An 18329-nucleotide genomic window follows, 5' to 3' on the forward strand; every position below is an offset into this window, starting at 1 on the left:
TCGCCAATAGGGGGCGGCAAAAAGCTATCCCACGTAACCACGTTTCCCGTAACCCACTCCGTTTCCCCTCTATTTGGTAAACCTCAACCCTCTCGAAATAAGAGGGTCGTCTTCTTCCTATCGCCTTGCGGTCACCAAGTCTCTTGGTTCCTTGCTACTACTCTGCTAACACATGGGCCCCTCGCCGGACTCCCTGCCGCCATCGCCGGATCGGTGCATCAGGAACGACGGGAAGTCATGGCGGTGCAAGAACCGGAAGGCCGACGGCGTGGACCTCTGCGAGGCGCACTACAAGAAGTACTACATGAAGGGCTCCATGAAGCCCGCGGCTAGGTTTGCCTCTTGTGGGAAGGAGAAGAAGACGGAGCGGAAGGAGGAGAGCGACGACCGAACGTTCCGTCTTCGAGGGAAGGCAGCGGAGGAGCTGGAAGTCGAGGGGGCGAAAGAGATACATATGAGTGGGAGGAAGCCCGTGAAGCTGGTTCTGCACGATGTATCGTCGAGCGACGAGGTGACAATCGGTTTTTGATAATATTTTAGTGTCTTCTTTTTCATGAACTTTGATTATTTAGCGATCTTTTTGGTGGTAGATCGACGGAGAAGAGGAAAAGGACGAGATTTCGAAGTCCAGGAGGAAGCGCAAGAGGAACGATTCGGAGAACAATGACCGAAGTGTTCAACGGATTACGAAGGATGGGAAGAGATCCGTGGAGGAGGATTCCTATAAGTTGTCTATTGCTTCTAGGACTAGATTTCGTAGACGCCGAGATGGTGAAGAGAAGAATGAGGTATACTGTTCTTTGTATTTCTTGTCTAATTTGGTTTGATCCAGTTTTGTTCATCTTCCTGTGGTTGGAATTGGATTTTAGAATCTTGGAAAGCCTAAAGGAAAATTGACTGGGGAAGATGCCCTTATGTGCCATCAATGTCAGAGGAATGACAAAGGAAGGGTGGTGTGGTGCAAGCTTTGCAAGAGGAAACGCTTCTGTGTGCCCTGTATGACTCGCTGGTGCGTGCAAATCTTCTATTTATCTCCTCCTGGTTTCCAAGTTATTATTCTCTTCTTTGTTTTTATAGTTTGCTCTTTTAGAGGGTTAAATGCCTGAAATATAATTTAATAGAAATTGTTTGTTTGATTAACGGGAAATATATCTTGTTTATTTACTTGTTTCAAATCTGGCTGTGTAATGGTGTGAGTAGCCTAAGATGTGCGTGTCAGCTGCATTTTCTTTTTCAAATGAATTCTTGATGCAATTATGCAAATAAGAATTTGCTGACTACTCAATCACCAGGTGAACTAGTAATTAGCCTAGACATGTCTGTCCTACCAAAAACCGTATTGCAGTGCATAAAATCCAAAATGTGTTGTTTAAATTAAAAAAAAGGATTTTTTAGTATCAGGTATGAATAACATAAATGTTCAACTTGAGCCAAGAAAGAGGCCTTGAGTTCTGAAATTATAAAAAGGAATTTTAAGTTTCTGTAAATTGACTTCAAAGAGAATATTTTAGGCTTGGATCTCAGCTAGTCATCTGAGCAATGTAGGGATGTTGAAACACGTTATAATCCACAAAATTGCTTTAAAGAGTTGTAAATGTAACTGGGACCTTCTAGATTGAGCAAGATTGCAGGAACAATTGCAGATGTTAACTGATGAGAACTGCAGCAGTAGTCGTTGACTGTTGAACACGAGTATAACAGCCACAGGGGAAAAGAGGGGGCAGTGGCAGAAAGAAGCAGTTGCAACTGCAAAGAGAGGGAGATGGCGGGAGGCGCATTAGCTGCACAGAGGAGAGAGGGAAATAGATAAAAGGATGGAAAGGGGAAGGGGAGGAAAATAAAGAGGACGAGAGGTAGAGGCATATGACCAAGAGATGCAATGTATGCATAGGGGAAAGGGAGCTTTCTGCAGGAGATATTCAAATCCAAAATCTCCTCAGCCACAGGAAGCTCCTTTAATAAGTGCTGTATAAATCCTAACATAGCTAAGCTCAGGTCCCTTCTTTTGGGCAGCATGAATTTGCATCTGCATTAAGATTGCAATACCTACAATCTTTTGTAAAGTCTGATCCATGGCTCCATGCTAAAATAGATCTGCACTGAAAAACATTCTAGATCAACTCATGAAATTGGTCTGCCCTACTGTTCATTAGGTCAGGTACGTTAGTAATCCATCCCTATCAATTATTTGCATTTTTTGCTGCATCAAAGTTAGCCAATAATATTTCTTTCATCTTAGCAATGTAAAATGCATATCGACTTGAATTGCCCTCGTGATTCATATTTTGATTTTTGACTCGTTTATGCGCATTTTCTTTTTTGATGGTATATAGGTATCCTCAGTTATCGGAGGATGAATTTGCAGCAAAATGCCCAGTTTGTTGTACTAATTGCAATTGTAAGGCGTGCTTGCGCATGATAGGATTTCCCGAGGTCTGTTTTGAGGAAGAAACTATTTATTTTTCCTTTCTTAGAATTAACTGCCAAATGTGAATTTTATCTGTTGACATATTCTGTTTCAACTTTAGCCTCCAAGTAAGAAGATCTCAGAGGCCGACCAAATTCGATATTCTTATTATATTATACGCTTACTACTTCCTTGCATGAAAGAACTCCACCAGGAGCAAATGATAGAGAAGGAAATTGAGGCTAGAATTCGAGGTATGACATTAAAAAACATAAGCTAGATGTAAAGTTGCCTGCTTAATATGGAGTTTTGTTTGTCCTGCTTTTTGTGATTCATTTGCTTTAAGCCTTTAACAGATACTCCAGTTAGCAAACTTAAGTTGTCGCAAGCTGTGTGTGCAAAGAATGAGCGGATGTACTGGTAAAGTTCTTTCTTTTGTAAATTATATGATTGGGCTATCTAAATAGCGTCAAGCATCTGATTTTTAATTAATTTGATCAGCAACAATTGCAGAACGTCTATTGTTGATTTTCACAGAAATTGCCATAGCTGCTCATATGATCTATGCCTTAGCTGCTGTCGGGAGCTTCGTGAAGGTCTTATGCCTGGAGGTGAAGAGATAGTGCTTGTGGAGTATGAAGACAGAGGTAAAGAATATTTGCATGGGAAACTTGCACGTAGCAAGCGTGCAAGTCGAGGTAGTTCTAGCAGGCATGTTGACATGCCTACAGATGGTGAAGATCACAAGGGTGCTCTGGGAATATGGAAAGCAAATGGTGATGGCAGCATACCTTGCCCACCAAAGGAATTGGGTGGTTGTGGTAGTTGTCTTTTGGAGCTGAAATGCATGTTTCCTGAGACATTGCTCTCTGAATTAGAAGAGAAAGCTGATGCAATAGTTAATAGCAAAAACTTTACCAAATTTCAAGATATTCAAAGTCCGTGCTCTTGTTTTGCCGGATCTGACATGAGAAATTCTAGTAGTGGATCATTGCGGCCAGCTTCTTCGAGGGAGGGCTCAAATGATAACTATTTGTATTGTCCAACTGCTAGAGATATTGAACAGGGGGAACTAGAACACTTTCAAAAACATTGGATGAAGGGTGAGCCAGTTATCGTTCGTGATGTGCTCGAGCTAACATATGGCCTGAGCTGGGAACCAATGGTTATGTGGCGTGCATTGAGGGAGAAGAAAAGGTACAAGGCGAAATCTGAAAATTTGGCAGTAAAGTCCATTGACTGCCTGGACTGGTGTGAGGTCAGTTACGATGTCTTAATACTGAAAAATTTGAGATTAAGATGATATCCTTTTGGTACTAAGTTTGAACATGAAATTCATGAGAAACTAAATTAATTGTCTCCCTTGAAGAAAATTTGTTCTTTTGCCTCCACTGGAAAGTCTTGTTACAGGAAAGCCATTTGCTCGTCTAAATAATACTTTTTTCTTGTACCTGTGTATTTTTCACGCTAACTGAATTATGCTAATTGCTAAATTTAGTTGTAAAGATAAAAATTATTGGTTACAGTATTTCTTATCAACTAATTAGTTGTTTGGAAATATTGTTACATCAGTATCATTTCGAAATTGTGTCAATCTTCAGATGAATTTATCTGGAAAGCGTTTTACTGTACAAGAATGAGAATCTGAGTTTGAAAGGAAATGGTAAATTCTGTTTCATTGTAGCTCTGCTTTATTACCGTTGTTTTACGCGTAGCAAAAGGTGGTTTATGTAAGGATGGGTATATTCAATGACAGTAGTCCATATCTAATTGTGAGCATCCCTTTTTTGAATCATTTTATGCATGCATTTTTTCCCCATTTTTGGCGATCTTTTCTATCTGAGATCACTTGATTTCTAGAGAACATATTTGTTAACCAGCTGTTTGGTTATCCTTTCTGCAGAATATAATATGATACACAATACATGTTTGCTGTTTTGCAGGTTGAGATAAACATTCACCAGTTTTTCACTGGATATTCCCGAGGGCGGTTTCATAAGAATCAATGGCCTGAGATGCTTAAACTCAAAGACTGGCCCCCAGCCAGTTCCTTTGAGGAGCGGTTACCACGTCATGGTGCTGAGTTCATTACTGCCTTGCCATTTCCTGAATACACAAATCCTAGGAATGGCCATCTTAATCTTGCAAAGATGCTTCCAGAAGGTGTTCTAAAGCCAGATATGGGGCCAAAAACCTACATTGCTTATGGACTCGCTGAAGAGCTAGGCAGGGGTGATTCTGTCACCAATCTTCATTGTGATATGTCTGATGCGGTATGTATCTTCTTCCTGGAGGTTACACCTCTCGCTGTTTATCAAATTCATTTCAAAATCAATATTTGGCCCGCCCTCCCCACTTCGGGAGTCAGCGGGGCCTTCAAGCATCTGAGTGCTTGATTTTAGTCAATTAAGATACTAAAGCACCTGTTTCTTTTGTACCTTGTCCCCTGCCATGATTTCTTTTGGGCCCTAATCAATGCTCATGAGATCTAATATCTAGTGATAGGTTTGGCAGTTTGACAGCTTATGCTTTTGTTTGCTGTTGCTTGTGCCATTATAATTATGGAATTTATATGCCGTGCTTATTTTTGATTTCATGTCATTTACAATTGTAATGCATTGTCTGATATTTCTAGGTTTAGTTTGCATGATGCTATTCTTGCTGCCATTTTTATTGCCTTTAGTTTGGTGTGGCACATTGTTTGTGTTAATTAGGAAGTTCTTTTCATGTGTTATTCTATCACTCAATCAGGTGAATATCTTAACACATACAGCTGAAGTAACTCTCACCGACTCTCAGCTTTCCAAGATAATGGAAATGAAAAAGAAACACAGGAATCAAGATATAGAAGAAAACCTTTATCCCGCAGAAGCAGATCCAGGAATTAACTTGTCACTATCTTTGCCAGGGTCACTCAAGGATGCTATCGTCTCTCATTCAGATGTCACCTTTCCTACTAAGGTGTGTGTCTCTGAGAAATCTCCTAGTCTTGAAAATTGTCATGCAAATGGTGTGAGATCTGAAGATGCCCTCAAGGAGCAAAAACCAAATTCTTGCTCAACCTGTGGAACTCAAGGAGAAAGATTAATTCCTGAAGTTGGTGAAGAAGTGGTTGTTGACAAAAATGCAGTTGCTGGATTTTATCAACCTGATTCTGGAAAGCCTGTATCTCGTTGCTCCTGTGCCGATAAATCTGGAGGCAACAGAGTAAAAGGAACATTATCTGATGAAACAGAGGAAAAAAATAGACCTCCTTCAGTGGAAGACCAGCAGTTTGATAGGAATGGGTGTAAAAAAGAGCGAGAGAAGATTGAAGAGGTTCATCAAGTACCTGCAGGAACTTGTTCAGTAGCAGCTATGAAAGGTCCTGCAGCTGGGGCCAGTAAGTCACATGCCTCATCTCATGATTTCAACAATAATAAAATGGGACAAATTGATGCAAATGGTCAATATTTTCCCGAAGAAGGGTTGTATCTCGGGCATGCTTTCCAAAATAAGAATACGCATTCCACTTTAACCTCTGATGATCCTGAAGAAACTGATGAAACTTGTAGTGTAGACCTATCTGTCTCCCAGTGCAAATCAAATCCAGTTAATTTTGTATCTCTCTCTTTTGCAGATACGGAGTCCGAATCTCAGTTCTTGAAGGGAGTTGCTGATCCTAGCATCAGATTGCAGGAAGAAGAATATAATCATGACACATTTATGAAAACCAAGAGAGGAGAAAAGCTGGCCGAAATTGAACTTCCATGCAATGATAATGTGCCGTTTTCTCTTTTGGAAACTAGCAATGTAGAATCTTGCCACAGAGGGATAGATTTTGGAGATTATGCTGATCAGTCGTGTACCAAAATTGAGAATAATAAAGAAAAATTGAAAGATGTGGAGGAGAATGCTTCAATAAAAAAGACAACTAGTCAGATACAGAAGAAGAGGGGGAGGCCCATTGGTAGTAGAAACAAGGTCAGAAAGAAAGTAACTGAAGATAGTGTGGATAAGGTGCAAACCAGTATAAAAGTTTTAAACCAATCTCCTGATATTTCATTAGAAGGTAAAACTGAGACTGAAGAATCTGTTGTATCCAATGACCAGTTGGATAGAAGGAAGTCTGAAGGTGGTGCTTTATGGGATATTTTCCGGAGGGAAGATACTGCCAAGTTAGAAGAATATCTTAGGAAGCATGCTAAAGAATTTAGGACTGTCTTCTGTCAACCAGTGAAACAGGTATCACCTGTTTTTCTTTATAGGACATTGATACAGCAGTTCATCTCTTTGATTATGAATATGGTGCAATACTCACTTTTTGACAGGTTATTCATCCTATTCATGATCAATCTTTCTATTTAACAATGGAACACAAAAGGAAATTGAAAACTGAATATGGTGAGTTGAGCTTTAATTGATCCTTACCAAATGACATCATATTTGGTTGATAATTGTTTTTGTTAGGCATCTCAACCAGTGATTAATGTTGTGCTTGTGTAGGGATCGAGCCCTGGACATTTGAGCAAAAGCTTGGCGAGGCAGTCTTCATTCCAGCTGGGTGCCCTCATCAAGTGAGAAATTTGAAGGTATGATGAACATGAAGTCTGCTTTATTTCTTGTATTGGCTCAATTAATCTTGGTTTCAATATTCTGCCCTGATATTTGACTTTGCTATCTATTGCCCAGTCCTGCATAAAAGTGGCACTTGATTTTGTCAGCCCTGAAAATGTCCCTGAGTGCATTCGGTTGACAAAAGAATTTCGACTACTTCCTGAGAAGCACAGGGCTAACGAAGATAAGCTGGAGGTTTACTAATATACTTTTCTATTTCTAATTCAATTTCTTTATATTTATAATCCGCATGCTTGTACCTGCTTATGTAATACCTTTTTGTTCTTCTTTTTCTCCCTCTTATGTTTTACATATCTGATATGATCTCTTGTAATGGAATTTTATTATATCTGAATCCTCAGGTTAAGAAAATGGCTTTTCATGCATTTAGCAAAGCCATAAAGGATTTAACGGATTGTTATTCTGAACTAAGGTGAGTTAATATCTTGGCATCACAAAAAGAGATTTTGCAGACTGCTACATTGGTAAATTAAATTTCTGAGTAGATCCCATTTAATCTTATTAAGAAGCCACAAGCCATACCTGAGATTTTGTCTTGCTTGATTAGATCGGAGACTGAAGAACAAACACTATCGACAGAGAGCAAAGTTGAAGAAAAATCAATAATAGAAGACTCGCCAAAGTTGGCTGAAGACCAAGCCCAGGGGAAAGCCTGATAATCCAGATCAATCTCAAGTACCACCAACTGCATCTTCCCATTTTGATGAGCAGCGTGAGGATTGAATTACCTAACACTTAATCCTCAAAATTTGTTTTGATATCATGAATTTGTATCATACGGTTATCATATCAGATGTCTCGAGAGCCGTGTTTTTCGGTGTTTCCACGCTGTAGTTTCTCCCTTTCCATTTCTTTAATCTTTACAGATGTTGTATTCTCATGTAGACTTGCAGCCTCTCTGCAGTTGTGACAATAGCTGTAAAGTTAATCTAAGGTTCTTGTCATCTCCTTGTACATTTTGTCTTCGTAAATTTCGTATATCTACGTTCAACTTCTCTCTGATTTTGGCCAATTTCAAGTGAAAGCTCTCTCTCTACTGCCTACAAGGAGGTATTGTTTCTTTTTAAAGCTTGAGTTATTCCAGCACGCAATGTTGCCCATATATCTATGTTTTCGTGCCAAATAGTGAACCTTTTGTGGAGTTGCATAGTAAGTACGATTCATAAAGGAAGAGCAAGTTGAAGAGGTAATACGTAACGTAGCATATAGACTGGGTTCTGTACATGCACAATCCTAAATCCTTTCTTTGCAAAACTTTTTGAGCTAAATTAGATGTTTGACAACTTATTATTGATTAAGCTAACAACACTTCCACCTACACCATTAGATAGTTAAAGGGTGGATTTGTAATTTAGTCAAATTTACTTCCAAGGTCTATGAGGTAGTTATTTTGATGGCGAAAGTAATTTTTTTTTGTCTAAATAGGTTCGAGTAATATGGCGAAACTTAAAGCGCGAAATTATTATTTGTTCGATGCGAGCTAACCTTGAAAAGCGCGAAGATGGTTTCTTTCTTTATCAGTCCTTGCATAGCTATAGGAAAAATCGAAAGCAAACGCGGGATAAATTAGAGAAAAGCGCATTGTTCGCTTTATTTTCCTTTTATTCTCTCTCTTCTTCTTTTTTTCCGTTACGGTCGTCTCCTTCCGCTTTCTCTTCTCCATCTCCAAAATCTCCGTAGAGAGACCAAATCAATGAAGGAAATCGAAGCCCTAACCGTAGCCCTATCTCCATTCGTTCTCATATTGTTATAGCGGGTGTTGCTTCGGGAGTGGAGCTGATTAGGGTTTGGCTCTGACAATGGCGTTAGCTCATCCCGTGATCGGTTTGTCGCTGCATTGCCGTGGCTTCGGGAATGGCGTCGTGGAAGAGCGGAAGAGACCACTCGCGTGGGGCGGTGGAGCGGTCTCTTTCGCCGGTAAAGGTAGCGGAGGAGATCTTGAGGAGATCTCCTCTGGGGCTAGGTCGGGATCTGGACGTAGATATGTGTCTGGATCGGCGAGACTGAGAGTAGCGGAGGCGTCTACTGTGGAACGCGGGCAGACTCGTTCCACTGTAGAGATCTCGGTCACTTGCTATCAGGTGAGAATTCGGTTTGACTTTCTTGTTGCTTTTGCTGTTATTTTATGGATTAATAACGGGAGTAGCTCTGACTATTTTTTGATTTATTTCTTCGGTTTTAGATGGAGCCTAAAATTACATTGGGTCGTCGTAATTAATAATTTGGTAATCGATATGCTTATCGTCGGTGTAATAGATGTCTGTAGGCATCTTTAAGAGCTGACGGATTAGATATAGATAGGAGGAGGATGGGACTCTCAGAAACGTTAGCTCCGATGACTCTGGAGGATCTCTTATCTATTAGTGCATAGATTGTTGGTATTAGTGCCATGACATAATTTGCAGTCACAGTGAATTAAATTCTAATTGCTAGTGACTTTAACACCATTTCAGTGGCAAACCAAATTAGAGTAGGTCAAGACTTCTTGTACAGACCTGATCCCAGCAGTTTGAATACTCTCTATCTGTAAATTAATTGGTTGGTCGTTGTTTCAACGTATTGTTCTGTATCTATACTACTTCCTCTAGCTTGTTGGTGATTGGGATGAAATCAACTTGTAATGATAAGATGGAGTTTCTGCATCCTTTGCAGAATACTTGTATAATACCTTTGTTGTGTTGATAATCGGATCAAGGCAGCAACTCATGAGGATAGGATGTTATCTATAGTGCTTCCTTTTACAGAATAATTTTTGGACATAGCTATCCAAAACAAGGGTTTGAGCTAATATTATCTTTTATTTCCATAATTATATGATGTCAATTTTCTGTATGTCGTGATGTCAATCTTCCCAATAAATACACAGATTCTAGGTGTTTCTGAAAAGGCTGAGAAGGATGAGATTGTTAAAGCAGCAATGGAGTTGAAAAATACAGAGATTGAAGATGGATACACTACAGGGGTTAATGTATCTCGGCAGGTAGCTTTGAAATGTTTAATGTTCTAGTTTTTTGCTATAATGTCTAATTCCAGAAGTAGTATGGATGTGGGGGATAAACTTGTTGCTGATTTCTAGGATCTGTTAATGGATGTGAGGGATAAACTTCTCTTTGAACCAGAGTATGCTGGCAATATAAAGGAGAAAGTTCCACCAAGATCTTCTCTTTTTATTCCATGGAATTGGTTACCCAGTGCTCTATGCCTTCTTCAAGAGGTACTTTACACTTCTTTCATGAAAAGTAAAAGAAAAAATATGTGGATATTCTCTTTGTTCTGCTAATTAGAATTTAGAGGTGTTTATTTCTTATATATTTCTTTTCCTGGCCGTTTCTTCTTATTGATGGTCTCATTATTAGTGCAGGTTGGAGAAGAGAAATTGGTGTTGGAAATTGGCCGTTCTGCTCTTCAACTCTCTGATTCCAAACCATATGTTCATGATTTGCTTCTCTCTATGGCACTAGCTGAAGTAAGAAATTAACCAAGAAGAAGAGAGTAATATTATATCTAGGAGCTTCATTTTAAGTTCTAATGTATTTATATTTTGGATGCATTCTTAAAGTGCTCAATTGCAAAGGGTGGTTTTGAGAAGAGTAAAATATCTGAAGGATTCGAGGCTTTAGCTCGTGCTCAGTATCTTCTAAGGAGCAACACCTCTTTAGGGAAAATGCCCCTGCTTGCACAGGCAAGAATCGTTAAGCCAAATTCATTTCATTTTTGAGTCTTTGACAGATGTTCCTTAAATGACGCTTTCTTTTTTGAGTTGTTCCAGATAGAAGAAACACTAGAGGAGTTTGCACCCTCTTGCACATTAGAGCTGCTAAGTATGGCTCATACGCCAGATAATGCTGAGCGTAGACGAGGGGCAATAGCAGCCCTGCAGGAATTGCTTAGACAGGGACTCGGTGTTGAATCTTCCTGTAGAGTTCAAGATTGGCCCTCTTTCTTGAGCCAGGCAATGAACAAGTTGATGGCTGCTGAAATAGTAGATATACTCTCTTGGGATAACTTGGCCATTGTTCGCAAGAATAAAAAATCAATGGAGTCTCAGAACCAAAGGATCATAGTTGATTGTAACTGCTTTTATAGGGCAATGATTGCCCACATTGCTTTTGGATTTTCCACACGCCAGATGGAGATGGTTGTTCTCTTAACTGACAGCAGTCATTTACTGGCTTATCTGCAATATATTAAATTTGTAATTCCGTGCCTCTTCTGTTCAGATCACTAAAGCCCAGACCATCTGCGAATGTTTAATTTCATCAGATAATATGGACTTGAAATTTGAAGAATCTTTCTGCATGTTTCTTCTCGGGCAGGTAAATAGTACCATTTTGCTCTCATTCTGCTTGTATATACTTGAGGTACTTACTCAAGGTGCTCAGGAGGCAGGGGCAGTGACTGTTGAAAAGCTTCGTAAGCTCGCAGTTAATGGGTGTTCCGATTCACAGATTTCTGCATTAGCCAAAAGTAAAGAGAAAAATGACAAAGATGTTGTCAACCACTCACTGGTATGCTACATCCTACAACCTATTACTTTCTGAAATGGTAAAGTTGGAACTTTTCGATTGGTTTGCACTTTGCAGATATGTATTTGCTTCTTGTACTGTGAAAGATGAAAGATGAATTTACTCTCCATATCCAACTGCCAATTGGTAATCTTGACATGTTCATGAAAATGGAGAAACTTGACAATCAGTAGTGTCTTTTGTTATTGTAAAAATAAAGCAAGTAATCTTTTTCTGAAACTTAAGTTGATAAATGATTTAGCTCTTCGAGGAAGAAAAAAAAATTGGGAGAGGATAATTTTGGAGTATCATTATTATAATGTTTCAAAAGATAATTGAGAAAGAAGGACAAAGAAATCATACAAACAGAAACATAGTAGCATTGATATATTCATCTTTGAACTTGTCTTGGTTGGCAACTACACTTTACATTTCAGAATGTATATGTTTTTTGTCAGGAAAATTAACTTTCAGCTTCACAATCATTCCCTTATTATAAAATGTTGTGGTCATGAACATCACATTTCAAGAAGACATTCTATGTCATACAGTAGAACCACTAAAATTATCACATTCATGTTAGTTAAATTTTCATCCTTCCTAAGCAATTTCTTTTGTTATCGCATTCAGAATTGCTCTTGAATGCAGTTACATGATCGCATTCTTTCCTAAGAAAGTATCTTCCACTATTTTCTTCATGCACAATCTTTCATGTATCCTCTGGTAACCTCTGTTTTCCTTTTTATTATGTGGCCATAGAAGTCTATAAGTGTTTTGAACCTTCTCTATTCTTTAATTTGCTCTGTTTAAGTTCTAGTGGGTTCCTAATCCTGATTGCAGAGATACCTCATCCAAGCACAAGTTCTGCTAGTGTCCGACTCTTTCATTGACCTATGTAATAATAGTCTCTCTTTTTTACCCTATGTAACTATATGCACTCTGTCCTCTATATCATGGCACTTGAAGTTTATGTGTGTGTCTTCTCGTATATTGTTTTTTGAGGTGAAAGGTGCGCAATTTTGGCATGGAATAATTGTGACTTTCCATAAACAAAATGTCACTAATCAGAGACCTTGCCTTAAGGTTGAAATTGTCTTATGCCAGACGACCTGCTGAAATTTACCAGGAAATGTGGCTGAAGGATGCTGTGCTTTCACTTTTTGCTGATACACGTGACTGCTCCCCATCTCTGGTGAGTCTTGTAGTGGATGAGTGAACTATAACCTGAAGTTCTTTGAGCGGAGATGTTAAGTATTTCTTTGTTTCTCACTCTGTAGGCCAGCTTTTTTCGAGGTCCAAAACGGATTCTAGATGGTTCCAAGCAAAAGTCTGGAGTTGCAAGAGCAATCACTTCTTCTACCTATCAATCGTCATCTTATAATGTTTTAACTGGCGGTAAAAACTCTGGGGATCAAGCATCACCTTTAAATTCTATTAGGCATCTGGGGGAGGCTGTAAGGCAACTGGCACCACCTAGCTTGGATGTCCAATCAGCTTTGAATAAGTCAAGTGGTAGCACGAATAGCTCATCGGTACAGCTTAAGAGAAGCCCTGGATTGCATCATATCAACACTTGGCAAAACTGGTGTATGACAGGGGATATGGCAGTGAAAGTTGCTTACAGCACACTCGTAGGCTGTGTTCTGTTTGGTGCATTTAAACTTTTGAACATGCAGTTTGGGTATGGTAAATTTACAAATAATTGGAAAGCTAGCCACCTGAAGAGGGAAGCAGATGTTGTTACTTTGACCAAGAATTTTCCATCAGCTTCTGGAGGAACTTCATCTTTGAACAGTAGAGATATATTTAGTCAGCTTAGAAAACTGATGACAATGCACAAGAAAGACCATAAGCATTATCCATCAAATGAGAGAACTCCACATAATCATTGGCCTGCTGACAATGTCTCTTCCTCAGTTGGTGTTACCGGTGATGTGCTGCATAGGCGACAGATGGCTCTGGAAGAAGCAGAAGAACTGGTGAAGCAGTGGCAGGACATCAAAGCTGAGGCACTAGGCCCCAGTCATCGAGTTCATATGCTTTCGGAGTTTCTAGATGAATCAATGCTTTCAAAGGTAAGTGTCTCTGGATCATTCAATCTTTTGATTTATCCTCTTGGCACTCTGAAAATAGTCTTTTACTGTGTATTTCTTATGGGCAGTGGCAAGAATTGGCAAATTCAGCAAAAGCTCAGTCCTGCTTCTGGAGATTCGTTTTACTACAACTTTCAATCGTTCGGGCTGAAATATTATCAGATGGAGTTGGTGATGAGATGGCCGAAATTGAAGCAGTTCTTGAGGAAGCTGCTGAGCTTGTCGAGGAATCTCAGCCCAGAAATCCCAGTTACTATAGGTGTTACCCCTAACCTATGATCTCTATACCTCATGCTTACGAGAATAACATGATTATTAATTTTACTGATGGTTTAATTGCAGTACATATAAAGTCCATTATACATTGAAAAGACAGGATGACAGTTCATGGAGATTCTGTGGAGGTGTTATTCAAAATTTACAATGATCCGATAGCAAAGTTCAGCTGATCAGACTTGACCCAAAGAAACAAAAATAACAGAAAGAAGCTCTGTTTGATCTCAACCAACATGATATCTGCCTGTATATTGGAGCTCTTCTGCAGTGGCGACATAATTCGGATAAAGATTTGAGACTTGTGGAATATTTTTCTAGTGAATGAAGCAGACCTACAATTCTCTCTCCTCCGTTTCATCCAATGTCCTTTCTGATGTCTTCAAAACCTGCGTGCATTATTTCAAGAACATCTTCCCCCTTGAGTTCCCTATGTTCTGGAAGTCTTTGTTCAATGAATACTAGGATCTGACAGCCGAGTAGGATGAATACAATTCTGTGTAACATTCTTTCCCTCTGTATTTGCAGGTGGACCTTTTTTTTTAATTTTATTTTTTTATCTCGAGACCTGATATCATTATTTTTCCTTTATTTTGAACTCCTAGAGGTAAAACCATCTCTGGTTCAGTAAATGTCTCTCATTAAGTTGTGTAAGCTTTGGATGTCCGGATTGGTTTTATAACATATTTCCATCGATCTCAATTCCAATTCCAATTCCAATTTCAATTTCAATTGCAGTTTGGTTGATTGTTAGTTTTCTTATCATCAATAGGTTGACTGCACGATGTTCTAGAATTGCCATATTGTACATCATCATAACCTTATTGCGTATTTTTCACCTATAACAAGAAAATGGGAAAATAAAACAAAACCATACCATACCTAATTTGATGCAAACAAATCATAAGAACCTCGGTCTAAGGACCTTCTTTCGGAAAAATAAAAATCATTAGAACCTCTATACTAAGTGTTGACCTTTCTTCAATTTCTTTTTAATCTCCTTTACAATTCCGTATAACAGCATATCTGCATATATATATATATATATATATATATATATATATATATATATGTGAAGTTTCTACATTTATATCTTTATATTATGTACAGTACGTAGTCCTATTATCTTCTAATCTCTTCCTTTCTCCCAAGTTCTTCAACTAAAGTAAATAAACTTACAACTACCATCCCAATCACAAACCAAGTAACTCCTGCTAAGAGAACCTGCAGCTCAAAGCTGTTAACAACATCCAGTATCAGATTACCACCTACATGCTCTGTAAGGGCACTTCCCACTGCCTTCTCCCCTCTTAATCCTACCACTGCTGCAGAGAGCAATGCCATCACAAATGGAGCCTTTAGATCTATTCCTCTTCTTCTTCTCCTCATCCTCCTCCTCTCATCACTGATTGCTTCATCCTTTTCTTCTGAATCCTGCAAAATGACACTCGGTCCGGGTATCGATGAGGAGATCGGCATTTGAGAATTCGATGATGCTGATGGAAGTATGAGCATCGGCGTCCAGTAATCTTCGATGTTCCTGTGTTTCATTGATATCTGTCCAATAGATTCTGCTTTGCGCTTTTCTGCAGCTTCTTTCAGTCTTTGTGTGCTGGGATGATGACTTGTTCTTCTTCTGGAAGTGAGGGTCAGGGTGAGAGAGGTTTTGGCAGCAGCCGTTCCGAATTTGTGAGGTTGCCAATACCACCAGTTTGAGATTGACCTGATTCCTTGAACAGCTGAGTTTCTAGATTCTCTTTGGATCTCAGACTCCTGAGTAGAAGAAAATTATTACAAACAGTAACAGATCAACTAACTTCCAATTCCTCCATAATCCTTTAGATAGTCTTTGACACAAGTTTTCACTTGAGATGCATTATTAGTAATGAAAGGATTACCTCGGACTCTTTTCTTGAAGCTTTTTGATTGATCTCATGGTATTTGCTCTGAAACTTCTGAACATCAGCAAATATATTCGAGACTCGGGATGCCATTGTGTTACCTGCAGACATCCTCACATTGCCTCTTGGTTGCTTCGACATCAGGAACTCTAATGCTGCTAGATTAGACCTTTCAACCATCCTACACCAAACAAACATATTTCTGAATGCTAATATTAATCTTTTATTAGCTATGACAATTTAAGTTTAAAAGAAACTTGAAACCTTTGTTTCGCACCGTTAATCATCGACGAAAACCGATCTAATTTTTCTTGTTTTCTCTAGAGATCAAAAGCAAAACCAGCAAACCAAAACCGAAACCGAAACTTTTGAACCATACTTACGAGATGCAATCGACCGGGCAAGTTTGAATAGCGTCAACGATCTTGTCTTCTGGATCAGCCCACTGCGCTACAACTCGAGCACGCCCATGAACTGATTCAATCGCAAATGTTTTGCTTGCAAATAAAGCACATTTTAAGCAACCAACGCACTTGACTTCATCTACGAAAACTGCACGTTCTTCGTATTCAGATCCAAACCATGTTGAATAGAGAGGTTTCCCTGTGTATCCTCGAAACTCTGTGAGTTTTGCTTGCTCCTGCATCATTATATGTAGTATTATCATCAGTAAATACAATGTATCTACACCAAACAAAGCGGTTAAAAAGACAACTAGTAATTCCTAAAGCTGGAAAGAATGGTTTAATGACCTCGCAATAGTATTGGAAATATTATTAATGACTAGCCGTAACACAAATTTTTTTTTTTTTTTGTTAGGATAAATCAAACAATCTCTTCATGGAACTACAACGATAATAAGGAAAATTTGTAATTTACATCATGCATTTTTTTTGTTATCATTAACATCCTACCATATAGATTGTTTTTATTAGAAAACATCTTAATTTAAATTTAATCTAATGGTTGTAGATGGCATAGAGAATATTCTGTTTACTTTAGAAAATTAAAAACTAAATTACCTAAACACTCATGGGGCTCATCAATATAGTAATTATCAGTTAACTGGACTAACGTAGTTGAATTTCTAACAATAATACAAACAAGACGATTTACCATATAAATTCCTTGAATTTTTTTTTACCACATAGTAACAATTTAGCAGGCTAAGTGTAATTAATTCATAATAATATCAAAAGAATAATAGAAATATCCAAATAGACCTGATCATAAGCGAAACGCGAAATGGGATCGGAGAGTAGTGAGTAGACTTGGTTGAGGATGATGGCCATGTCATGGCCGGCGGGGCCGGCGATGTCCGGGTGGCATCTCTTCTGCAACGCCCGATAAGCCGCCTTTATCTGAGATTTGTCGGAGGAGCTATCCACCCCCAGAAGCTCATACAGATCGTACTCACTTATCCAAGACGACGAATTATTATTATTATTCGAGGCTCTGCACCGATAACGGGCAGGATAAGTTCTTATCCGGCTTACCCGGAACTTGTTGCTATCGGCGTTTGAGGGCTTGTAGATGGAGAGTAGAGGGGAGGAGGAAGTGTTTAGCAAAAGAGTGGGCATGGTTGGTGTTCCAAGACTTGGAATTTTACGAGTGGAAATGGAATAGAGAAGAAATGGTGGGTATAAAGTAACGTGGGATAGGAGATATTTTTCCAGTATGTGGTTACGTGGTGTGGTGTGGCGTGTTGGAGAAAAGTGCATTGAAAAAATCTAGGGCTTTTTTCACGTATAACCTTCAAAAATCTTTATTCATATTTATAGCCTTTTAATACTTAAACTTGTACGTATAGAGTTAACTGTTAAAAGTTTTAATATTATAGAGCAAAATGTTCTTATTCTAATTTCCATATACCTCCTCTCTTAGTTAAGGATATATTTTTTTATTAAGTTACTGAGAGTTGACCTTATATTTACTTAAAATAATAGGAAAAGTGTTAATATAAATAATATATGTTTTAAGATATATATATATATATATATATATATATGTGTGTGTGTGTGTGTGTCAATGAGGATGTACTTATCTTTCTACTGGGGACCACATCGACTCCACCTTTATTATTTTAATGTTCCAGATGGTGTGAGCATTTTCCGGTCGATGAGGATGTACTTATCTTATGAAAAATAAAAATTATAGTTAGCTATTCCGGTTCCTTATTATATATCCCATGTCCTATTTTTGAGCAGTTTGTAATCAAATTTCTCTAACCTTCACATAATTTTCACATAATTTCTTAATATTATTTTGATTAACTTAGTAACTATAGACAAAACAAAAATGAATTAACTATTAATAATATAAATAGCTCAAAGTCGAGGTATTTATCATAAAATTGCTAAAATATAAGGTGTAAAATGAAAATCCTTGTATCCAAGTATTAGTCTATTTATCTATTATCATGAAATAAATTAACAATGAAGCTTTTTCTCACAATCCGGTCTCTTCGTACTAATGTCTAATAATTACGTCGCCTAATACTTGAATACTTCGTACTAATGTCTAATATTCGTTG

General features: G+C 38.4%; 3 protein-coding genes across 7 annotated transcripts; 2 read left to right on the forward strand and 1 right to left on the reverse strand.

Moving 5' to 3' along the window:
- Nucleotides 1-32: 32 nt before the first annotated feature.
- On the forward strand, nt 33-7968 carry LOC140801051 (lysine-specific demethylase JMJ26-like). 3 transcript variants are annotated; one of them, XM_073156045.1, is made up of 16 exons: nt 33-511; nt 591-788; nt 870-1009; nt 2334-2433; nt 2529-2661; nt 2764-2827; nt 2909-3665; nt 4351-4680; nt 5159-5789; nt 6027-6406; nt 6500-6631; nt 6718-6790; nt 6893-6978; nt 7079-7198; nt 7366-7436; nt 7572-7968. In XM_073156045.1, exons 1-16 carry the CDS (start codon nt 173-175, stop codon nt 7678-7680), a joined length of 3663 nt encoding a protein of 1220 aa, XP_073012146.1. In that variant the 5' UTR covers nt 33-172; the 3' UTR covers nt 7681-7968. The 3 variants fall into 3 exon arrangements, with proteins under 3 accessions (XP_073012146.1, XP_073012145.1, XP_073012147.1); XM_073156044.1 differs by having other exon boundaries at nt 34-511; nt 6027-6631; XM_073156046.1 differs by lacking the exons at nt 33-511; nt 591-788; nt 870-1009 and adding an exon at nt 1461-2158 and having other exon boundaries at nt 6027-6631.
- A 575-nt stretch (nt 7969-8543) lies between these two features.
- Nucleotides 8544-14627, forward strand: LOC140801052 (plastid division protein CDP1, chloroplastic). Of its 3 annotated transcripts, none has more exons than XM_073156047.1 (12): nt 8544-9105; nt 9891-10004; nt 10101-10238; nt 10386-10490; nt 10584-10706; nt 10794-11162; nt 11245-11340; nt 11407-11532; nt 12656-12721; nt 12807-13604; nt 13691-13881; nt 13965-14627. In XM_073156047.1, the coding sequence occupies exons 1-12, from the start codon at nt 8824-8826 to the stop codon at nt 14047-14049; spliced, it is 2493 nt and encodes an 830-aa protein (XP_073012148.1). In that variant the 5' UTR covers nt 8544-8823; the 3' UTR covers nt 14050-14627. The 3 variants fall into 3 exon arrangements, with proteins under 3 accessions (XP_073012148.1, XP_073012149.1, XP_073012150.1); XM_073156048.1 differs by having other exon boundaries at nt 8584-9105; nt 11410-11532; XM_073156049.1 differs by lacking the exon at nt 8544-9105 and having other exon boundaries at nt 10381-10490.
- A 227-nt stretch (nt 14628-14854) lies between these two features.
- On the reverse strand, nt 14855-17415 carry LOC140800644 (chaperone protein dnaJ C76, chloroplastic). Its single transcript, XM_073155408.1, has 4 exons — nt 17020-17415; nt 16180-16436; nt 15794-15977; nt 14855-15668 (listed from the first exon to the last, which is right to left on the reverse strand). The coding sequence occupies exons 1-4, from the start codon at nt 17374-17376 to the stop codon at nt 15018-15020; spliced, it is 1449 nt and encodes a 482-aa protein (XP_073011509.1). The 5' UTR covers nt 17377-17415; the 3' UTR covers nt 14855-15017.
- Nucleotides 17416-18329: the final 914 nt, after the last annotated feature.

Source organism: Typha latifolia, chromosome 14, assembly GCF_019914945.1.
Source record: "Typha latifolia isolate L0001 chromosome 14, TyphaL0001v2, whole genome shotgun sequence".
Lineage (NCBI taxonomy): Eukaryota > Viridiplantae > Streptophyta > Magnoliopsida > Poales > Typhaceae > Typha > Typha latifolia.

What these genes read in the sequence shown, in the direction of transcription:
- LOC140801051 (XM_073156044.1), top strand. Translation starts at nt 173, where the DNA reads ATGGGCCCCTCGCCGGACTCCCTGCCGCCATCGCCGGATCGGTGCATC. An exon ending in GTGCCCTGTATGACTCGCTG is followed by an intron (nt 1,010 to 2,333) that starts GTGCGTGCAAAT and finishes GATGGTATATAG; the next exon opens with GTATCCTCAGTTATCGGAGG. An exon ending in ACTGCCTGGACTGGTGTGAG is followed by an intron (nt 3,666 to 4,350) that starts GTCAGTTACGAT and finishes GCTGTTTTGCAG; the next exon opens with GTTGAGATAAACATTCACCA.
- LOC140801052 (XM_073156047.1), top strand. Translation starts at nt 8,824, where the DNA reads ATGGCGTTAGCTCATCCCGTGATCGGTTTGTCGCTGCATTGCCGTGGC. An exon ending in GGGTTAATGTATCTCGGCAG is followed by an intron (nt 10,005 to 10,100) that starts GTAGCTTTGAAA and finishes GCTGATTTCTAG; the next exon opens with GATCTGTTAATGGATGTGAG. An exon ending in CTCTATGCCTTCTTCAAGAG is followed by an intron (nt 10,239 to 10,385) that starts GTACTTTACACT and finishes TTATTAGTGCAG; the next exon opens with GTTGGAGAAGAGAAATTGGT.
- LOC140800644 (XM_073155408.1), bottom strand. Translation starts at nt 17,376, where the DNA reads ATGCCCACTCTTTTGCTAAACACTTCCTCCTCCCCTCTACTCTCCATC. An exon ending in CGCGTTTCGCTTATGATCAG is followed by an intron (nt 16,437 to 17,019) that starts GTCTATTTGGAT and finishes ATAATGATGCAG; the next exon opens with GAGCAAGCAAAACTCACAGA. An exon ending in TGCCCGGTCGATTGCATCTC is followed by an intron (nt 15,978 to 16,179) that starts GTAAGTATGGTT and finishes TGTTTGGTGTAG; the next exon opens with GATGGTTGAAAGGTCTAATC.